At 39.4% G+C, this 17359-nt stretch overlaps 1 protein-coding gene across 2 annotated transcripts in view; it reads right to left on the reverse strand.

Moving 5' to 3' along the window:
- Nucleotides 1-7348: 7348 nt before the first annotated feature.
- The window catches only part of LOC137496886 (UDP-glycosyltransferase UGT5-like), a 44598-nt gene continuing 34587 nt past the window's right edge, over nt 7349-17359 (reverse strand). For both annotated transcript variants that reach the window (XM_067134791.2, XM_068231091.1), the window contains exons 3-5: nt 17066-17288; nt 12956-13175; nt 7349-7822 (exon numbers count right to left, since the gene is read on the reverse strand). In XM_067134791.2, coding sequence (XP_066990892.2) covers nt 7528-7822; nt 12956-13175; nt 17066-17288 — 738 coding nt within the window. In that variant the 3' untranslated portion in view covers nt 7349-7527. The remainder of the gene's footprint in view (nt 7823-12955; nt 13176-17065; nt 17289-17359) is intronic.

Genomic DNA, 17359 nt, shown 5'->3' on the forward strand with positions numbered 1-17359 from the left:
ATTTTATTAATATATCATAATTATTTACAATCACGAACAGAAAAACAAAATATGTACTATATAAATAGGCTTATTATGCACGGTCCGAATTTATCCTTAACAATGATATATGGCATCCAAGACCACTGCAGAGTTCGGTACCCGCATGCGCTTTACGGCTGTCGGTAACACTCTGTGTGTCACTCTTGACCAAGAACTCTATTTCCTCCGAAAAATCTTATTGAACGTTTAAAGATTATTTTTACAAGAATTTCACAGAGAGCGATCGCCCGTCTTAGTTCATAATGTTTAGTGCTTATTATACAATGACTACGCGTAAAAAGGAAGTGCACCTTCCAAAACGGTCCAACAATTTTTTATGATGTTGCCATAAAGTGCAATATGTAAGATAGATTTGAAATTTGATGCTGAAAGTTGTTTTTTTATTGGATGGATTCTGAAAACACGCAAAATGTGGTGAACATTTTCAAGACACTGCAGGTGAGATGCGGTGTGCTTACGAACTCAATGAGCTAAAATTTATTATTATTATTATTATTATTATTATTATTATTATTATTATTATTATTATTATTATTATTATTATTATTATTATTATTATTATTATTATTATTATTATTATTGCTAGCCTCGTCAATGCGCCAGTATGTCGAGAGTTTGTCCCACAGAATTTCGTAAGGCAGCGACGCGGTGTTAATGACACTTTAATGACACTCAAATGCCAATGTTCTCAGTCAGGGTCAAACTCACTCGCTTGGGAACAGAACGCCTACGTCCAAGTGAATGTGTCAATGAGTTCAGTGATAAGACTTCAATAATAGGAGTTAGTCCTCGTGAATGCCTTCAATAACCACTTATCATTTGATCCTAAAATTACCATGTCTGCATTAGGTTGATAACTTTCACATGTTATGGAAATCTATTGTAGAAAGTAGACCAAAGGTTACTATCATATTTCAGAAATAATGTTTAATCTCATACAAAGAACCACGGGAAAACTGTATTAAGTATAATGGTAGGTTACATGATAACGAATGAAGGTATATTCTTATTCTTCTTTCTGAAAATGTTACATGAACAATATGCAAGATGAGTCCACTGACACGTTTTAGTCTTTAGTCGATCGTAATACTTCTACAAGGGATACAATGCAAATATATATTCAGGTAAACTCTAGACTGTGACTCCCACCACATAATATAATATAATATAATATAATATAATATAATATAATATAATATAATATAATATAATATAATATAATATAATATAATATAATATAATATAATATAATCCCATCTTTTAAAAGAACTGACTAATTCAATGCATCATACTGGGTTTTATATTTGCTTTACGTCGCACCGACACAGATACAGTAAGTCTTATGGCGACGATAGGATAATAAAGGCCTAGGAGTTGGAAGGAATCGGCCGTGGCCTTAATTAAGGTACAGCCCTAGGAATTGTCTGGTGTGAAAATGGGAAACCATGGCAAACCATCTTCAGGGATTATGAATTAATCATATTGGTGGAACGTTTCTTAATAATACACTGACTGACAGAGCAAATGCAACACCAAGAAGGAGTGGTCAGAACTTTATGCCAATTGCAGGGTAGACTGACGTCACTGAGGTATGCTCATGATGTGAAATGCGCCGCTGTGCTGCGCACGTAGCGAACGATAAATGGGACACGGCGTTCGTGAATGGCCCACTTCGTACCGTGATTTCTCAGCCGACAGTCATTGTAGAACGTGTTGTCGTGTGCTACAGGACACGTGTATAGCTAAGAATGCCAGGCCGCCGTCAACGGAGGCATTTCCTGCAGACAGACGACTTTACGAGGGGTATGTTGATCGGGCTGAGAAGGGCAGGTTGGTCGCTTCGTCAAATCGCAGCCGATACCCATAGGGATGTGTCCACGGTGCAACGCCTGTGGCGAAGATGGTTGGAGCAGGGACATGTGGCACGTGCGAGGGGTCCAGGCGCAGCCCGAGTGACGTCAGCACGCGAGGATCGGCGCATCTGCCGCCAAGCGGTGGCAGCCCCGCACGCCACGTCAACCGCCATTCTTCAGCATGTGCAAGACACCCTGGCTGTTCCAATATCGACAGGAACAATTTCCCGTCGATTGGTTGAAGGAGGCCTGCACTCCCGGCGTCCGCTCAGAAGACTACCATTGACTCCACAGCATAGACGTGCACGCTTGGCATGGTGCCGGGCTGGAGCGACTTGGATGAGGGAATGGCGGAACGTCGTATTCTCCGATGAGTCACGCTTCTGTTCTGTCAGTGATAGTCACCGCAGACGAGTGTGGCGTCGGCGTGGAGAAAGGTCAAATCCGGCAGTAACTGTGGAGCGCCCTACCGCTAGACAACGCGGCATCATGGTTTGGGGCGCTATTGCGTATGATTCCACGTCACCTCTAGTGCGTATTCAAGGCACGTTAAATGCCCACCGCTACGTGCAACATGTGCTGCGGCCAGTGGCACTCCCGTACCTTCAGGGGCTGCCCAATGCTCTGTTTCAGCAGGATAATGCCCGCCCACACACTGCTCGCATCTCCCAACAGGCTCTACGAGGTGTACAGATGCTTCCGTGGCCAGCGTACTCTCCGGATCTCTCACCAATCGAACACGTGTGGGATCTCATTGGACGCCGTTTGCAAACTCTGCCCCAGCCTCGTACGGACGACCAACTGTGGCAAATGGTTGACAGAGAATGGAGAACCATCCCTCAGGACACCATCCGCACTCTTATTGACTCTGTACCTCGACGTGTTTCTGCGTGCATCGCCGCTCGCCGTGGTCCTACATCCTACTGAGTCGATGCCGTGCGCATTGTGTAACCTGCATATCGGTTTGAAATAAACATCAATTATTCGTCCGTGCCGTCTCTGTTTGTTCCCCAACTTTCATCCCTTTCGAACCACTCCTTCTTGGTGTTGCATTTGCTCTGTCAGTCAGTGTATACAAGTGCTTCCTTCTAACATTTTTCTTTAAGATTAAACAGGCCTTATTGAAACGATGGGGTAGGACAGGGCTAGGACTGGGAAGGAAGTTACAATGTGACCTTAATAATTTAGGTACAACCTGGTGTTAAACAGTTCTAACATACTCTCCCGAATGCAGGATAACGGCTACATGGCTCGAACTCCACAGCCAACTTACTCGGTCCCTCCTTTTAATATAAAGAATATTCCTAAATATCTCACTTGTCTCCGGTAGAGTGAATTCGATGCGGTGAACAAGAAAACAGTACAATATTATGAGATAAAGTGTTATATCCGCCTTTAGGAAACATTTGAAAAAAAAATGGTTTAATTTAATATAACCTGATGATAAAAACAAAGACCTGTTCGAAATAATGTGAAATCAAAGAGTGTTAGATCAACCTACAAACTACCAAATCTTCTAGAGGGAAGTATCAAACCATACTTAAGAAAGTAAATGTGAGATGTGTAAGAAGGACAAGAATTCATTTTACAGCAAGTATACACATTTCCAACACTCTTTCACCGATCCTAAAAGTATCATTGAATTTCTGAAATAATAAGAATAAATTATTTATCAGTACGTATCTTTACATCTTTACTGCGGGCCTAATAAGACTGGAAGACATCTGAAAATCTATAAACAATAGCTGAGGACTCGAATGTCAGTAAAGAGTTCTTTATTCTGAATCTGAAAATAATTGACTTCAGTAGACTATGTAAGCAGAAAGCGAAGCTATTGTATCGCATACATATATGGCTTGGTCAGAGGAAAATCTGATGTTTTCATCCAAACATTAGCAGAGTGTTAAAACAACTGTACTTGTCTAGTTCTCTAAATAGGACTAAGGTGGAAATAAACGTACAAAGATCAAACTCGAACTTTAAATGAAAGTCATATTTTTTTAATTAATCATTTCAATTTACTGGCCAAAGTCTCTATTCTACTGGAATTCAAGCCAATTTGCACTCACTATTTATCTTCGCAAACAAAAGAGGAAAGACAAGGCTTATGCGGACAAAATTTCATTGCTTTCCATTATACTGCAGTGTCATAATGTCAATATTCTGGTATAGCGTTATTTTTTAAAATTTGGGTAATTACAACTATATTTTCTTCGTTATTCCATAAACTATTTCCACATTACTGAAATGATAGTCTAAAGGCTAATAATCCTGTGTTTTTCTCCCTTAATACAAGTAAAACAACAACCTTCCATGAAATAATCTTCGTCTTTTTCTACTGCCATGAACTCGTAGAAGGTTGGTGAACATCATGTAACATATTTTCTTATTTCTCATTTCACGCAGTATAGTTGTCGTATCATGGATGTGGAACCACTGTCGGAGGTACCCCTCCTTGGATAGCTTCTCGGCTCACATTTACGTTCCTGATTTACCTTGCTTTCCATTAAAATAATTATCACGCTATATTCATTGGAATATTTGGAATATGTCACCTAAACAGGCTGCTTTATTGCGCTTGTGAGGGACGATACTCCGAATGATTTCCCTGCACAACGGAGCACCTCCACCCAGAATAACTATAGTTTGTAAAAACAACTAAGAATGAAACTTCAACACATTACGTTCTCCGAGAACAAGTAAAAATAAAATGTCGTATGGATTTTAGTGCCGGGTTATCCCAGAACGGGTTCGGCTCGCCAGGTGCAGGTTTTTCTATTTGACTCCCGTAGGCGACCTGCTCGTCGTGATGAGGATGAAATGATGATGAAAACAACACATACACCCAGCCCCCCGTGCCATTGGAATTAACCAATTAAGGTTAAAATCCCCGACCCAGCCGAGAATCGAACCCGGGACCCTCTGAACCGAAGGCCAGTACTCTGACCGTTCAGCCAACGAGTCGGACTCCGAGAACGAGTAAAAGTAGTTCTTGCAATGCCTTGGATTACCTATCTATATATTTTAAAAAAATATGAAAACTAAAGTCAGTCAGTACGGGCATTCTATCCGGTCGATTTCTTTCATTTTTAACTGAAAGTTATTCAGGCACAGATTTGTCATCAGGCTCTATAAATCACTTAACTTTCGCCTTCCTCAAATTATTTGATTTTCAATTTTTTGTCTATTTGAAGCTACCATTTCTTTGGCTCTATTTGACATACGGAGTTCGTTTTGACCTAAGAACACTCAGTGGATCAAGATCTTTCATTTTAGCTCTCAACTATTCAAATTGGTTGATTCTGGGTAAAGTTATGAGTGCACATTCAATTTGACGTCCCACATCTTCAACATTTTTTTCTCATTGAAGCAATTAAATCTTTCGTTCTAATTGAGGTACGCAGTTCGTTTTGGACTAAAAACACTCAGTGGATCAGGCGCTTTCTTTTGAGGTAATAACAGCATAAATTGGCAGATTCTGAGAAAAGTTATGAGTACATTTGTCTCCATGACGAAGACTTGTGAAGGACTTTTTAACAGTTCGGCGCGTAGTGTTGTTCCAAGGAACGTTTAATTCAATTTCTTTGTGTGATGTATTTTCAAGTGATTTGTTGACATAATATTACATTCCATTACAACAGCAGATCATGTGCTTTATTTCATTAACTCGAAACTTTGCAAATACATCCGTGGGGATAGTAACGAACAACACCATACAGTACATTGCGTGTGGAGCCAGCGGGAAACTGCTAGTACTTAATTATGTTTGGACGTATCAATTGAAAACTTATATGCTATGAGTTATTTTAACACTTGAGGGAATATTTTACACCAGGAAATGTACCCGTGCTTCGCTACTATATTCCTCATTGTTTTCGGATTTCTACGTAAATTGCTGTACACGCAGTGAGCAAGATTATATTAAATTGCATTTCTCATAGCGTTATCCTAGAAACACCACTGGGAGGACCCCATACGTTGTTTGAGATATAAGGGGAAGTTTTGATGAAAATGGCTGGCCACGTTTCTTACCACAATTAACAATCGAGTTCGGGAGTTCCTAGCATAATGGCAGGCTCACTTGCTTTCTGCAATTCACAATGGAGATGTGGAGTTTTCATCGCAAAGACAGGCCTCTTTCCCTAATACCAGTCAGAATCGAGTAGGGGTTTTGATTATAATCGAGAAATACAGCTCTGTCTAAATCTAAAAGGAAGTGAATGTATTACAAAAATGAATTGTCTGTCACTAAATTGCGATTATATGAGTTTAGTAAGCGGTAACAGAGGAGAAATTTAGGCGCAGGATTCTTATATAAGATGACTTACGGTGTGAATACTTAAGCCTAAAGATGCAAGGCAGAGGCAAGAAATAAAAGGAGAGAATGGAAGTAGAAGAGAAATACAGTAACATTTATAGCAAAAGCCATAAAACACCTTAAGGTTCGAAGTAATGGCCTAACGGTCCACAATACTGTTGAAATATGAACATCCTCCCTTTGTTCTATTCGAAGAGGATTGTAACCCCCAAGGTATACCGCAAATATGCCGCAGAATGGAAGCTTGTCGACTCTCTCTCGTCTTCTACGCAACGAAAAACCACGAGTTTACGGGAATAATGACGAAAATTAATAGCTTTACGTTACTTTACTGCTGACAAGCAGCTAGAGACGTTGCCATGGTAACTGGCAGGTTCGTTGTCGGTCAGGTATGAAACCTGCTGAAAATAGGAATTTTCTCGGTCTTTCGAAGAGTAAGTGAAATTATGTACATACAATGTGTTTAAAATGAAGAGAAGTTTCACATAAGGTGTTCGGATTTTACAGAAAATCAATAGTTTAAGAGAAAATTGAAAAACCTGTCATGGTTTACTATAAAATCGCAGTCTAATAAGTGATTTTAAAATTATATGCATATCTAAACCTGCTCCTGGGTGAGTATACTCTATATATGAAGTTTGGTCGAGATCTATCCAGGCGCTTCGCTGTGATGGTGGAACAGCGGTCGAACAAAATACGGGCAAGCAGACACGAAAGCTAAAAACCACTGATACAGTCTTGAGTTGACCTAAAACGGATAAATATCTGAACAGACGACAAAATAAATGAAATTACAGACAGCGGACTCCCTACAAATTTATTTATATAGATAAGGTTCCAGTATAGTTGTAAGAGGAAGAAGATGTAACAGGATTGGATTAATACAGTCCAACTGTAATTTTTATTCATTGGATTCCAAAATAGTGTTACCCTCACAGCACTGAAAGGATCCTTCAGGATGTGGTGACCCCATTTACATTCATCCCGCACACAACGCGCTGTAAATAACAAATTTGTCTTTCTTTTCTTTTGTTCATAACTGCGGCAGGCTATTGATTCTTAAATTTTTTTGTAATATTCAGGACCTTTCTGGTCACTTGTAAATTCAGGTATATTAAAAATTAAAAGGCGTACCAACATGACTTTGTGATTTTATCTGTACATTTGAAATGTTTCTCGAACTACAGATGATTCCTTAACCATAATTTTCTGAATGTAAGTTCACCATGTTAACAACATTTATAAAAATCAGTCTTGAAATTTTTGTCACTTTCATTAATAAAATTAGAGACCTATGTAGACTTATAATTCCAACTAAGCTTTCTTTTTAGAAACACCTTTCTCGTCCTCTTCAGAAGCAAAGATAAACCTTGCTGTTCTCTTACACATGAACCACATAAGGACCAACAGAGAAACTGGACCTAATATAATCACTGCTATGACATCTAGTAACAAGTATTGGTACATGGGCATGTCCACTGCTCCGGAACGGAGATGCGCTCCACCACCATGTCTAATGACGTATTCCGTCCAGAAGATGGCGGTATCTAGAGCTGATTGTGGTCGATCACGGAAGCGTTCAGAGATCAATTTTGCTGTTCTCTTGTAGCTGCGAACATATAGAAATAAGATTAATTTAGAAATAATTTTCGGAATAGTCCAAATAGTTTTTAAATAATCACTTGGGTACTTTAGTCGGTCACCGTAGAATAATGTTCATTCGAGTTTACTGCAATATTGCACAATGATTAAATACTCGTTAGATAGAAGGAAAAAATATGGAAATATGAGATTAAATAAATAACACAAAATGGCAAGAAATTAGAAAAGAAACACAATGTACTAGAAGATAAAGAAAACAATTGAGCTTGAAGCGTTACGTCACTGTTGATATAGTGTTCATCGCCACAAAACTGATAGTTTTACGTAGAAACCAAACCGCAAGGATCTGCCTCATTAATTCAAAAATCCCACATGCTGAGGCCAAGATTCGAACTGCTGCCGCTTAAGTAAGAAGCAAGTGAAACTTTTACTCAGCTATCAAGTCCCATGTTAGAAGATAAACAGTAGTGTTTTTCACTAAAAGAGAGAAGAGGTGCTACATGTTTCAGTGTAGTGTAGTTATCATCTTAAGACCGAGAGAGACAACTTACAATAATTGTATAACATGAATTGTTAAATCATTTTAAAGGGACATTTCTATTGCTCTATGTTTAGTACTATAGTTTATGTATGTTTCATATATTAATTGTTCGTTTGTTTAAATTGATATGAAAATCGCATAACCCATATTGCAACCTACCTGCTGAAATTTATCATTTATACTAAATACAATATTTTCTAAAACTATGACAAAGAAAATAATAAATTACCATTATAGACCGTTTTGCCTTTCCTTTTATGAAAGGTATAAAATGGCAGGGAGGGATTCAGTTAGGTGGAAATGTAGTAAGCAGTCTGGCCTATGCTGACGACTTGGTCTTAATGGCCGAATGTGCCGAAAGCCTGCAGTCTAATATCTTGGAACTTGAAAATAGGTGCAATGAGTATGGTATGAAAATTAGGCTCTCGAAGACTAAATTGATGTCAGTAGGTAAGAAATTCAACAGAATTGAATGTCAGATTGGGGATACAAAGCTAGAACAGGTCGATAATTTCAAGTATTTAGGTTGTATGTTCTCTCAGGATGGTAATATAGTAAGTGAGATTGAATCAAGGTGTAGTAAAGCTAATGCAGTGAGCTCGCAGTTGCGATCAGCAGTATTCTGTAAGAAGGAAGTCAGATCCCAGACGAAACTATCCTTACATCGGGTTGTTTTCAGACCAACTTTGCTTTATGGGAGCGAAAGCTGGGTGGACTTAGGATATCTTATTCATAAGCTAGAAGTAACAGACATGAAAGTAGCAAGAACGATTGCTGATTCAAACAGGTGGGAACAATGGCAGGAGGGTACTCGGAATGAGGAGATAAAGGCTAATTTAGGAGTGAACTCGATGGATGAAGCTGTACGCATAAACCGGCTTCGGTGTGGGGATATGTGAGGCGAATGGAGGAGGATAGGTTACCTAGGCGATTAATGGACTCTGCTGTGGAGGGTAAGTAGAGGTAGACCAAGGCGACGATAGTTAGACTCAGTTTCTAACGATTTAAGAGGTATAGAAGTAAATGAGGCCACAACACTAGTTGCAAATCGAGGATTGTGGCGAAGTTTAGTAAATTCACAGAGGCTTGCAGACTGAACCCTGAAAGGCATAACAGTCTATAATGATGATATATGTATGTATGTATGTATGTATGTACGTAACAAACGCTAGCATACTCGCAGTTTGATGTGATTGTCGTGATTCGATCCACAGAACCTGCATTTTTACGTGGAATCCGAAACACAGAGATGATAATTGTCAATTCGAAAGTCCCATATGCATTGACTACAGCGGTGAGAAGTCAGTGACGAAAGAGCTGACTAATCATGCAGACCCCAAAATATTTTTATACCCTGTCTTTCAAATTCTTGAGTGCTTTGACGTACTGTCGAGGGAATCAGACAGAAGCTTTGAGCAGCCCATTGCGCCGCTCAGTTTGAACGATGTTTTTAAGGTTCCAATATATATTTCCTTGTCATTTCTTCCCCACAACCCAAGTGATAATTTATTTCTCCTTGTTGTGTAGTTTCTCCCATGTGGAGGTGTTTGCTCATGTCTAACGCCCATCATTGCGTCGCCAGCGTATTACCACAGTCTAATATACACAGTCGCGAAGCTCCTTAGTAATGAAATGGCATCCTGTTGTCAGGCGGAACGACACTAGCGCTCGTAGCGGCTAGCAAGCTCTAACTGTTCGGAACAGATCTCTACCCAACAGCTGAATGCACTTTCCCACGTAAATTATAAACTGTAACCACCTCGACAACTATATTAATCGTACATTTTAATAAAATACGTTGATACACTACACTACCGCGTGGTAATAATACCGAAGGAAAACAACAATAGTTTATTTTCGAAGGAGCAGCTGATCATACCACTGTAGTTAAGGTCTTAGGCATTTTCGAAATCCTATTATTGAACTGAATTTGGTAATTTCACATAAATCATAAAAATAGTAGTGAACTATAAAACAATTCAAACAATATTCAAACATCTCAGGAACCTAAATGGCTGGATTTTGAGCTTTTTTGTTTTATGACACTGAAAACTTTCATTGCAAAATATCACAAGGTAATCTAATCTTAGTTTCACAAATAATTTCAACACTAATGACTTAGTACCTTCACGGCATTCATGTGGAAAATCAAGTATTAACATTAGGGAATTAATAGTTTACTACATAGAAGTTAGTGAGCATACAGTCCATGTTCTCTCGGCTCCTCTGACAAACGTGCAAGTGGCTGGGCGGCTTATCAGCTTACATTTCGGAGATAGTGGGTTCGAACTCCACTGTCGCCAGCCCTGAAGATGGGTTTCCATGGTTTCCCATTGTCAAAACAGAGAGTTCTTCCATGTGCCGCTAAATCTATCTACAAGAGGCTGACTTATTTGAGCACCTTAATTAAGGCCATGGTTTCTTCCTTCTCGCTCCAAGCACTTTTCTATCCCACTGTTGCCATAAGACCTATCTGAGGCGGTGCTACGTATGACTGTGTGTTGTGCTCCTTTGAGACGGGCTTTCGGTTCGAAGAAATCTGCGGAGATTCCACACTAATTTCTTTTTCTTTGCTGACATAAACTGGCTGTCTGCAAAATGATTGGAACATAACGTGATGTTATTGTACAAATAGTTCACATTTTTCTTCAATAAATCATCCCCCCTACTATTTACAAGCAATTTTCTTGCCTTTCTTCCTTTCTTAATCCGTTTACCCTCCAGGGTTGGTTTTTCCTTCGGACTGAGTGAGGGATCCCACCTGTACCGCCTCTAGGGCAGTGTCCTGGAGCGTGAGACTTTGGTTTGGGGGATACAACTGGGGAGGAGAGCCAGTAGCTCGCTCAGGCTGCCTCACCAGCTATGCTGAAGAGGGGCCTTGTGGGGGATGGAAAGATTGGGATAGACAAGGAAGTTGGAAGGAAGCGACCGTGGCCTTAACTTACGTACCATCCCGGCATTTGTCTGGACAAGTGGGAAACCACGGAAAACGACTTCGAAGATGGTTGAGGTGGGAATCGAACTCCCTTCTACTCAGTTAACCTCTCGAGGATGAATGGACCCCGGTCCAGCCCTCGTATCACTTTTTCGAATTTCGTGGTAGAGCCGGGAATCAAACCCGTGCCTCCGGGTGGTGGTAGCTAATTACACTAACCACTACACAGAGGCGACAAGCAATTTTCTACACATTGAAAATCAAAACACCGCTACGTGTTAGAGGTTACGGTTGTGTTAAAACGTTATTTAAGTTCATATAATAGGATGGATTTCACTATGAGTTACATTCCTGAATCAGTGATGAACGAAATGCCTACTTATCTGAAGTTAAATTTCTGAATCTTCACATTATTGTTCTTTTATCCGAAAATGTAAACAGTAATTAAGGCTTTAATGTTCAGGATCTTTAGAAAGCCTAAAGAATGATAGCTCTGGTGTCTTCTTGTAACTGAGCAATTTATTGCGCCACACACACCTCCTTTCATACATACCATGTCAATTTAATAGTAGACCGATCATCTATAATGTAATTACCTCACGCTTACCTCGCAAAACGTATACAACTTACACATCCCAGAAGATCGGCAGCTTGCTGGCCACGTGGAGCGCTGCAGTCGCATGGATGAAAAAAATAAGCCAAGCTTCGCGACTGTCTATATTAGACTGTGGTATTACTATCCATATTTTGATTTTCAGCCATATAATAACAAAGTGAAATGTTATAACGGACAGTTCCAAAGGGTGAGTTAATTTTATATAGCAGACTCAGAGTACACTACCGGAGGTCTCTCAAATATCCATATCGAGTGAGCCGTGCGGTTAGGGTCACGTATCTGTAGGCTTATATTCGGGACATGGGGGTTTCGAATCCCATCGTCAGCAGCCCTGAAGATGATTTCCGTTGTTACCAATTTTCATTAAGGTCACAGTCACTACCTTCCACAAATCTATCCCTTTCCCACCCTTGCTTTGCCAAAAACCTTCGATGTGTTTTTTTTTAATATTTGTTTTACGTCGGACCGACACATATATGTCTTATGGCGACGATGGGACAGGAAAAGCCTAGGAATAGGAAGGAAGCGTCCGTGGACTTAGTTAAGGTACAGCCCAAGCATTTTCCTGGTGTGAAAATGGGAAACCACAGAAAACCATCTTCAGGGCTGCCGACAGTGGGGCTCGAGCCCACTATCTCCCGAATACTGGATACTGGCCGCACTTAAGCGACTTCACCTATCGAGCTCGCTCCTTGGATGTATTACTGCGACGTTAAATTACAGGCAATATAAATATTAACATGTCCAATAATAATATAACATGAAGTCCCGTCCTTCAGAATTAAGCTACGGTGCCTCCGCGGGGATCAGATTAATGAACTTCGGATGGTAAGTCGGACCGGCTACCTCTGATCTCGCTATGTAGTTTTCACTAAGTTCTGGTATGTTACAAGGATTCCTTGAACACGTACAATTCACTTTAAAAGTTCTACGGCCAGATCAAGCAATAGAAAAAATAAACAAAAAGCTTTTTACACTACGTTCGATAATTCTTGAAACAAGAATTGCCAACAATAAAATAAAAACAGTAGTGCAGTGTACAACATACCTTGGATCCTCCAGAACCGATTTAAGTGCGAAGTAAACTGTATCCTTTCTAATGTCCTCGTAATCAACTTTTCTTGCAATGCCAATATTTGAGAGATATTCTACATTTTGTATCTGGTCGAAAAACAGTGGGATGCCCACTATAGGTACTCCAGCGTATACAGATTCCAGTGAACCCATAAGACCTCCATGGGATATGAACACTCGTATGTTCGGATGGGCTGAAAAATAAGATATATGTTTTCTGAAATGGTTAATGCATGAAAAATAATCAGTTTGGTAACATTAGATTTTAGTTCCTATGACGATCAGAGCACGATCGAACAGAAACTGGCATGTTACCTCCAAATATTCGGAAATGATACTTAATAAATTGAAAGATAGATATGGATTCTAGAAAATAAAGGTTTTTAAAACATTTTGAATATATTGTGGAAAATATCTAGTTCGGAAAGAAAGAAAGAAGAACTATAAGGAGGAGACCAAGACTTTATACGACATACAAATTTGAGTAGTTGAAAGCTGCAGCCATTATGTAGAAATGAACAGGTTAACGCAGTACAGGATGGCAGGAGCACTGCATCAAATCAGTCAGTGGACTGATAACCCAAACGGTAAGTGCGTGAGCAATAATATTGTTGTATGTAGGTTGAAAGAAAATATCGAGAAACCTTATATATCGCATATATGTGGCATAAACAGCCTATTTTGAACACTTATCTGGAACGCTTTAGTAGCTTCAATTTAAATAATACTTGTTCAGTCGTTTTTAGAGAAGTTCATTGGGTAAGAACGGTAGCAAGAGACAAAATCTTGATTACGACATAGAGATAAAGGTAGTTGTAAGAGGCAGTAGTTATGTGGAAATGGAAATATTAGTGCACTACAGGGTCGCAGGAGCGCTGAATCAAATCAGTCTGTGGAATGGTGACCAAAACAGCAAAAGCGTGAGAAAATTGTTATATTTAAAGGAAAATATCCGCAAGTCTTATACATCGTACATATGTGGCATAAGCGGCCTATTCTAAACACTCGTCTGAATCTATTTAAAAGCATATATGACGCCGACTTGAACTGCATATGCCTTGGTAATCATCAGTAGTTATTGTTAAGTGTTCTAAGTTAAGACTCGTTAAGTGTAAGAAAGGGAGTACATCCCTAACTTTGCCAGAATACATCAATTATTATTATTATTATTATTATTATTATTATTATTATTATTATTATTATTATTATTATTATTATTATTATTATTAATTCTCAACTCTTTACTCATATTTCGTGTATTTTTAACTATTGAACTACATTTTGTAAAAACTAGATTATCAATCTATCCGTGAACGAATATGAAATGAAATTATGTTTTAATTCGAAAGAAGCCTGAAACCTGCATTTTAGTGGTGCTGGGGCTGGGGATGGAAGTTTTTTTTAACAATCTGCCTTACGTCGCACCAATACACGTAGGTCTTATGTCGACGATGGCATATGAAAGCGTTAGTAGCGGGAAGGAAGCGGCCGTGGCTTTAATTAAGGTACAGCCCCAGCTTTTGCCTAGTGTGAACTTGGGAAACCACGGAAAACCATCTTCGAGGCTGCCGACAGTGGGTTTCAAGCCCAGTAGCTTCCGAATACTGGATACTGGCCGCACTTAATGGGTAGGAGAGGGGGAAGTTCAGTCCTCCTGTATTTATAATATACTGTATTTTCATATATTATAAGCGTGTAAATAGTAATGTTATGTGTTTAACACGCCTTCGCCTAATATTGACTTTTAAAGCGCCACAAAAGGCGAAAAATTGTCCTGGATGTGCGTTCTTTAACATTTCAATACATCTTTAAACTCAGAGTCAAAGCTCGAGTCTGTAGTATTATACGACTCGTCTACTTTTACTCTGAAACCGGCCATGAGCATGGATGTTGGTGTTGCCTTAAGTCGTAAGACCAATCTCATCAAACTGCATTCCAGCAACGATGACTAAAACGAATTTCCTCAACATGAGTCAATAAATACAAATAGATTATGAGCATGCCAATTAGGCGTACTAATTACTATCAGTTTATTTTCTCTCCATTAGGTAACGTGCACTGCTTGTGGTCGAACAAGATCGTAAGCCAAAAATGGAAAAGAAGTCCTGACCCGGGATTCTGCTTAATATGTAATCTTAAATGTCACCTGACTGTGCCGGAATTCGAATCTTTAAACATGAGCATATAAGGCGATCGCTAGTTGTACGTGACACTGTGTGTGTGTATGTTTGTGTGTGTTGTTTGAGGGCTGAAGTCATACTCTCTTCTGTATGTGCATATCGTAAAAACCGGGCGAGTTGCCATGCGGTTAGGGGCGCGCATCTGTGAGCTTGCATTCGGGAGAGAGTTGGTTCGAACTCCATTGTCGGTTGTCCTGAGGATGGTTTTCCGTGATTTACTGTTTTCACACCCGGCAAATCGTGGGGCTGTACCTTAATTAAGGCTACGGCCGCTTCCTTCCTACTCGTAGGCCTTTCTTATCCCATCGTCGCCATAAGACTTATCTGTATCGGTGCGACGTAAAGATAAAAGTCTGAGTCAAACGAACATTCTTACTTAGAAGACGAATGGGAGTGATATTTCTTTCCTCCTTTGTATCCTTGGAAACTACTACTTGTTAACAACAGTTTCAATAAAATGCCTTACATATTTCTCTGAGAATCAATTTTTCTTCGCTGTATATAGCCTACAGGAGATATGAATGTGATAGAAGAGCATATTGTCGTTGCGCCTCGAAGTACTCTTATTTGTCTACATAGAGAGAGGAAATACTGACCCGCAGCACATGTATCACTTAGAACGAATATTCGTTGGTATAGTTCATGCAATACTGAACCTTAGATGACTGAACCGTTCTGGTCAGACTTCTAAGCTGAAACATTATCCCATAGCCGTTTTTCTAGGCGCAACGACGATATCAGGAAAATCGATCCGATTTCCAATTGGCAACACCCGCAGCCGTAGAATGGGCAGGCAATTTAGACTTAAAAATAAGCCTGCCTTGCCATGGGCCCCTTTAAATCTGTAAATATTAATATGTATGTCCGGCTCCATGGCTAAATGGTTAGCGTGCTGGCCTTTGGCCACAGGGGTTCCGTGTTCGATTCACGGAAGGGGCGGGAATTTTAACCTTAATTGGTTAAATTCGCTGGCACGGGGGCTGGGTATAAGTGTCGTCTTCATCATCATGTCATCCTCATCACAACGCGCAGGTCGCCTACGGGAGTTAAATCAAGAGACCTGCATCTGGTGAGCCGAACTTGTCCTCGGACCCTCCCGGCACTAAAAGCCATAGTCCATTTCATTTTCATTAATATGTGTGCATATATTTATCTTGCATATCATACAATAAACCTGCAAATAATACAACAAATGTGTTAGATTGTGAAATGATACAAATTAGACTTATTGTTAATTTTGATTATCTTAATGACAACAAGGCTCCATATTTTACAACAAAATATTATGTTCTTAGTTAGATAAGAGTTGTGACCGTATTATTCACTTATTTACTTCAGTATAACGTCACTCATACTATCTATCTAGGTATTCTGCCTTATGGCAGGTCTTGTCGTGGGATGAACCTCTTCCACTGTTGCCTGTCCTGCGCCAAGTTTTTCATGTCCGAATATTTATTTCCTTGGATATTGTCCAACATTTGATATTTTTTCCTTCCTCTTCCTCGTTTGCCTTTCACCATTCCTTCTATTCCTTCTTTCAGTAAACATTCCCTCCTCAAACAATGTCCGATCCAGTTCATTTTTCTCCTTCTAATGGTTTGTAACATACTTGGCACATCGCCTGTTGCTAACACTAGAAATGATATATACTAGGTAAATTGGTTGTATGGTACAAACCACAAAGTTATAAGCTTGAATTCGAGGGATGGTAGGTTCGAACCCCGTCTTCAGAATTCCTCCAAAACATTGACTAACATTTCTAGCAAAATAATAAAATATATACATTTTTTAAGATATTTCGAGCGTTTAACAACTCACATTGATGAATGTTAAATAATACTAATTAATGTGATGTAAGATGTCACTTTTACAGAAATATAACTGCTCACTCAGAATGAACTTACCGAGAACATCTAGTTGAGGCAGCCACTTTGAAGTCTTCACGTTAGGTGGTAAACCTTTAACAAGACTTCCGTCAATCTTCCAAAGCACTCGCTGAGGAAGTAGTTTGAATACATCAATAAAGGCCTGGAGTTTTTCTTTTGGAAGGGACTCGCATTTAACTAACGAACCGAAGCTGAAGTATATTACACCATCTGGAGCTTCACTAAGAAATTTATCCAAATCCTGTAAAAGATGACAAATTTATTAATTACTGGTAACTATGAACTATTTAGAGGAAGATAAAAACTTAATAA

Source organism: Anabrus simplex, chromosome 1 (genome assembly GCF_040414725.1).
Source record: "Anabrus simplex isolate iqAnaSimp1 chromosome 1, ASM4041472v1, whole genome shotgun sequence".
Taxonomy (NCBI): Eukaryota; Metazoa; Arthropoda; class Insecta; order Orthoptera; family Tettigoniidae; genus Anabrus; species Anabrus simplex.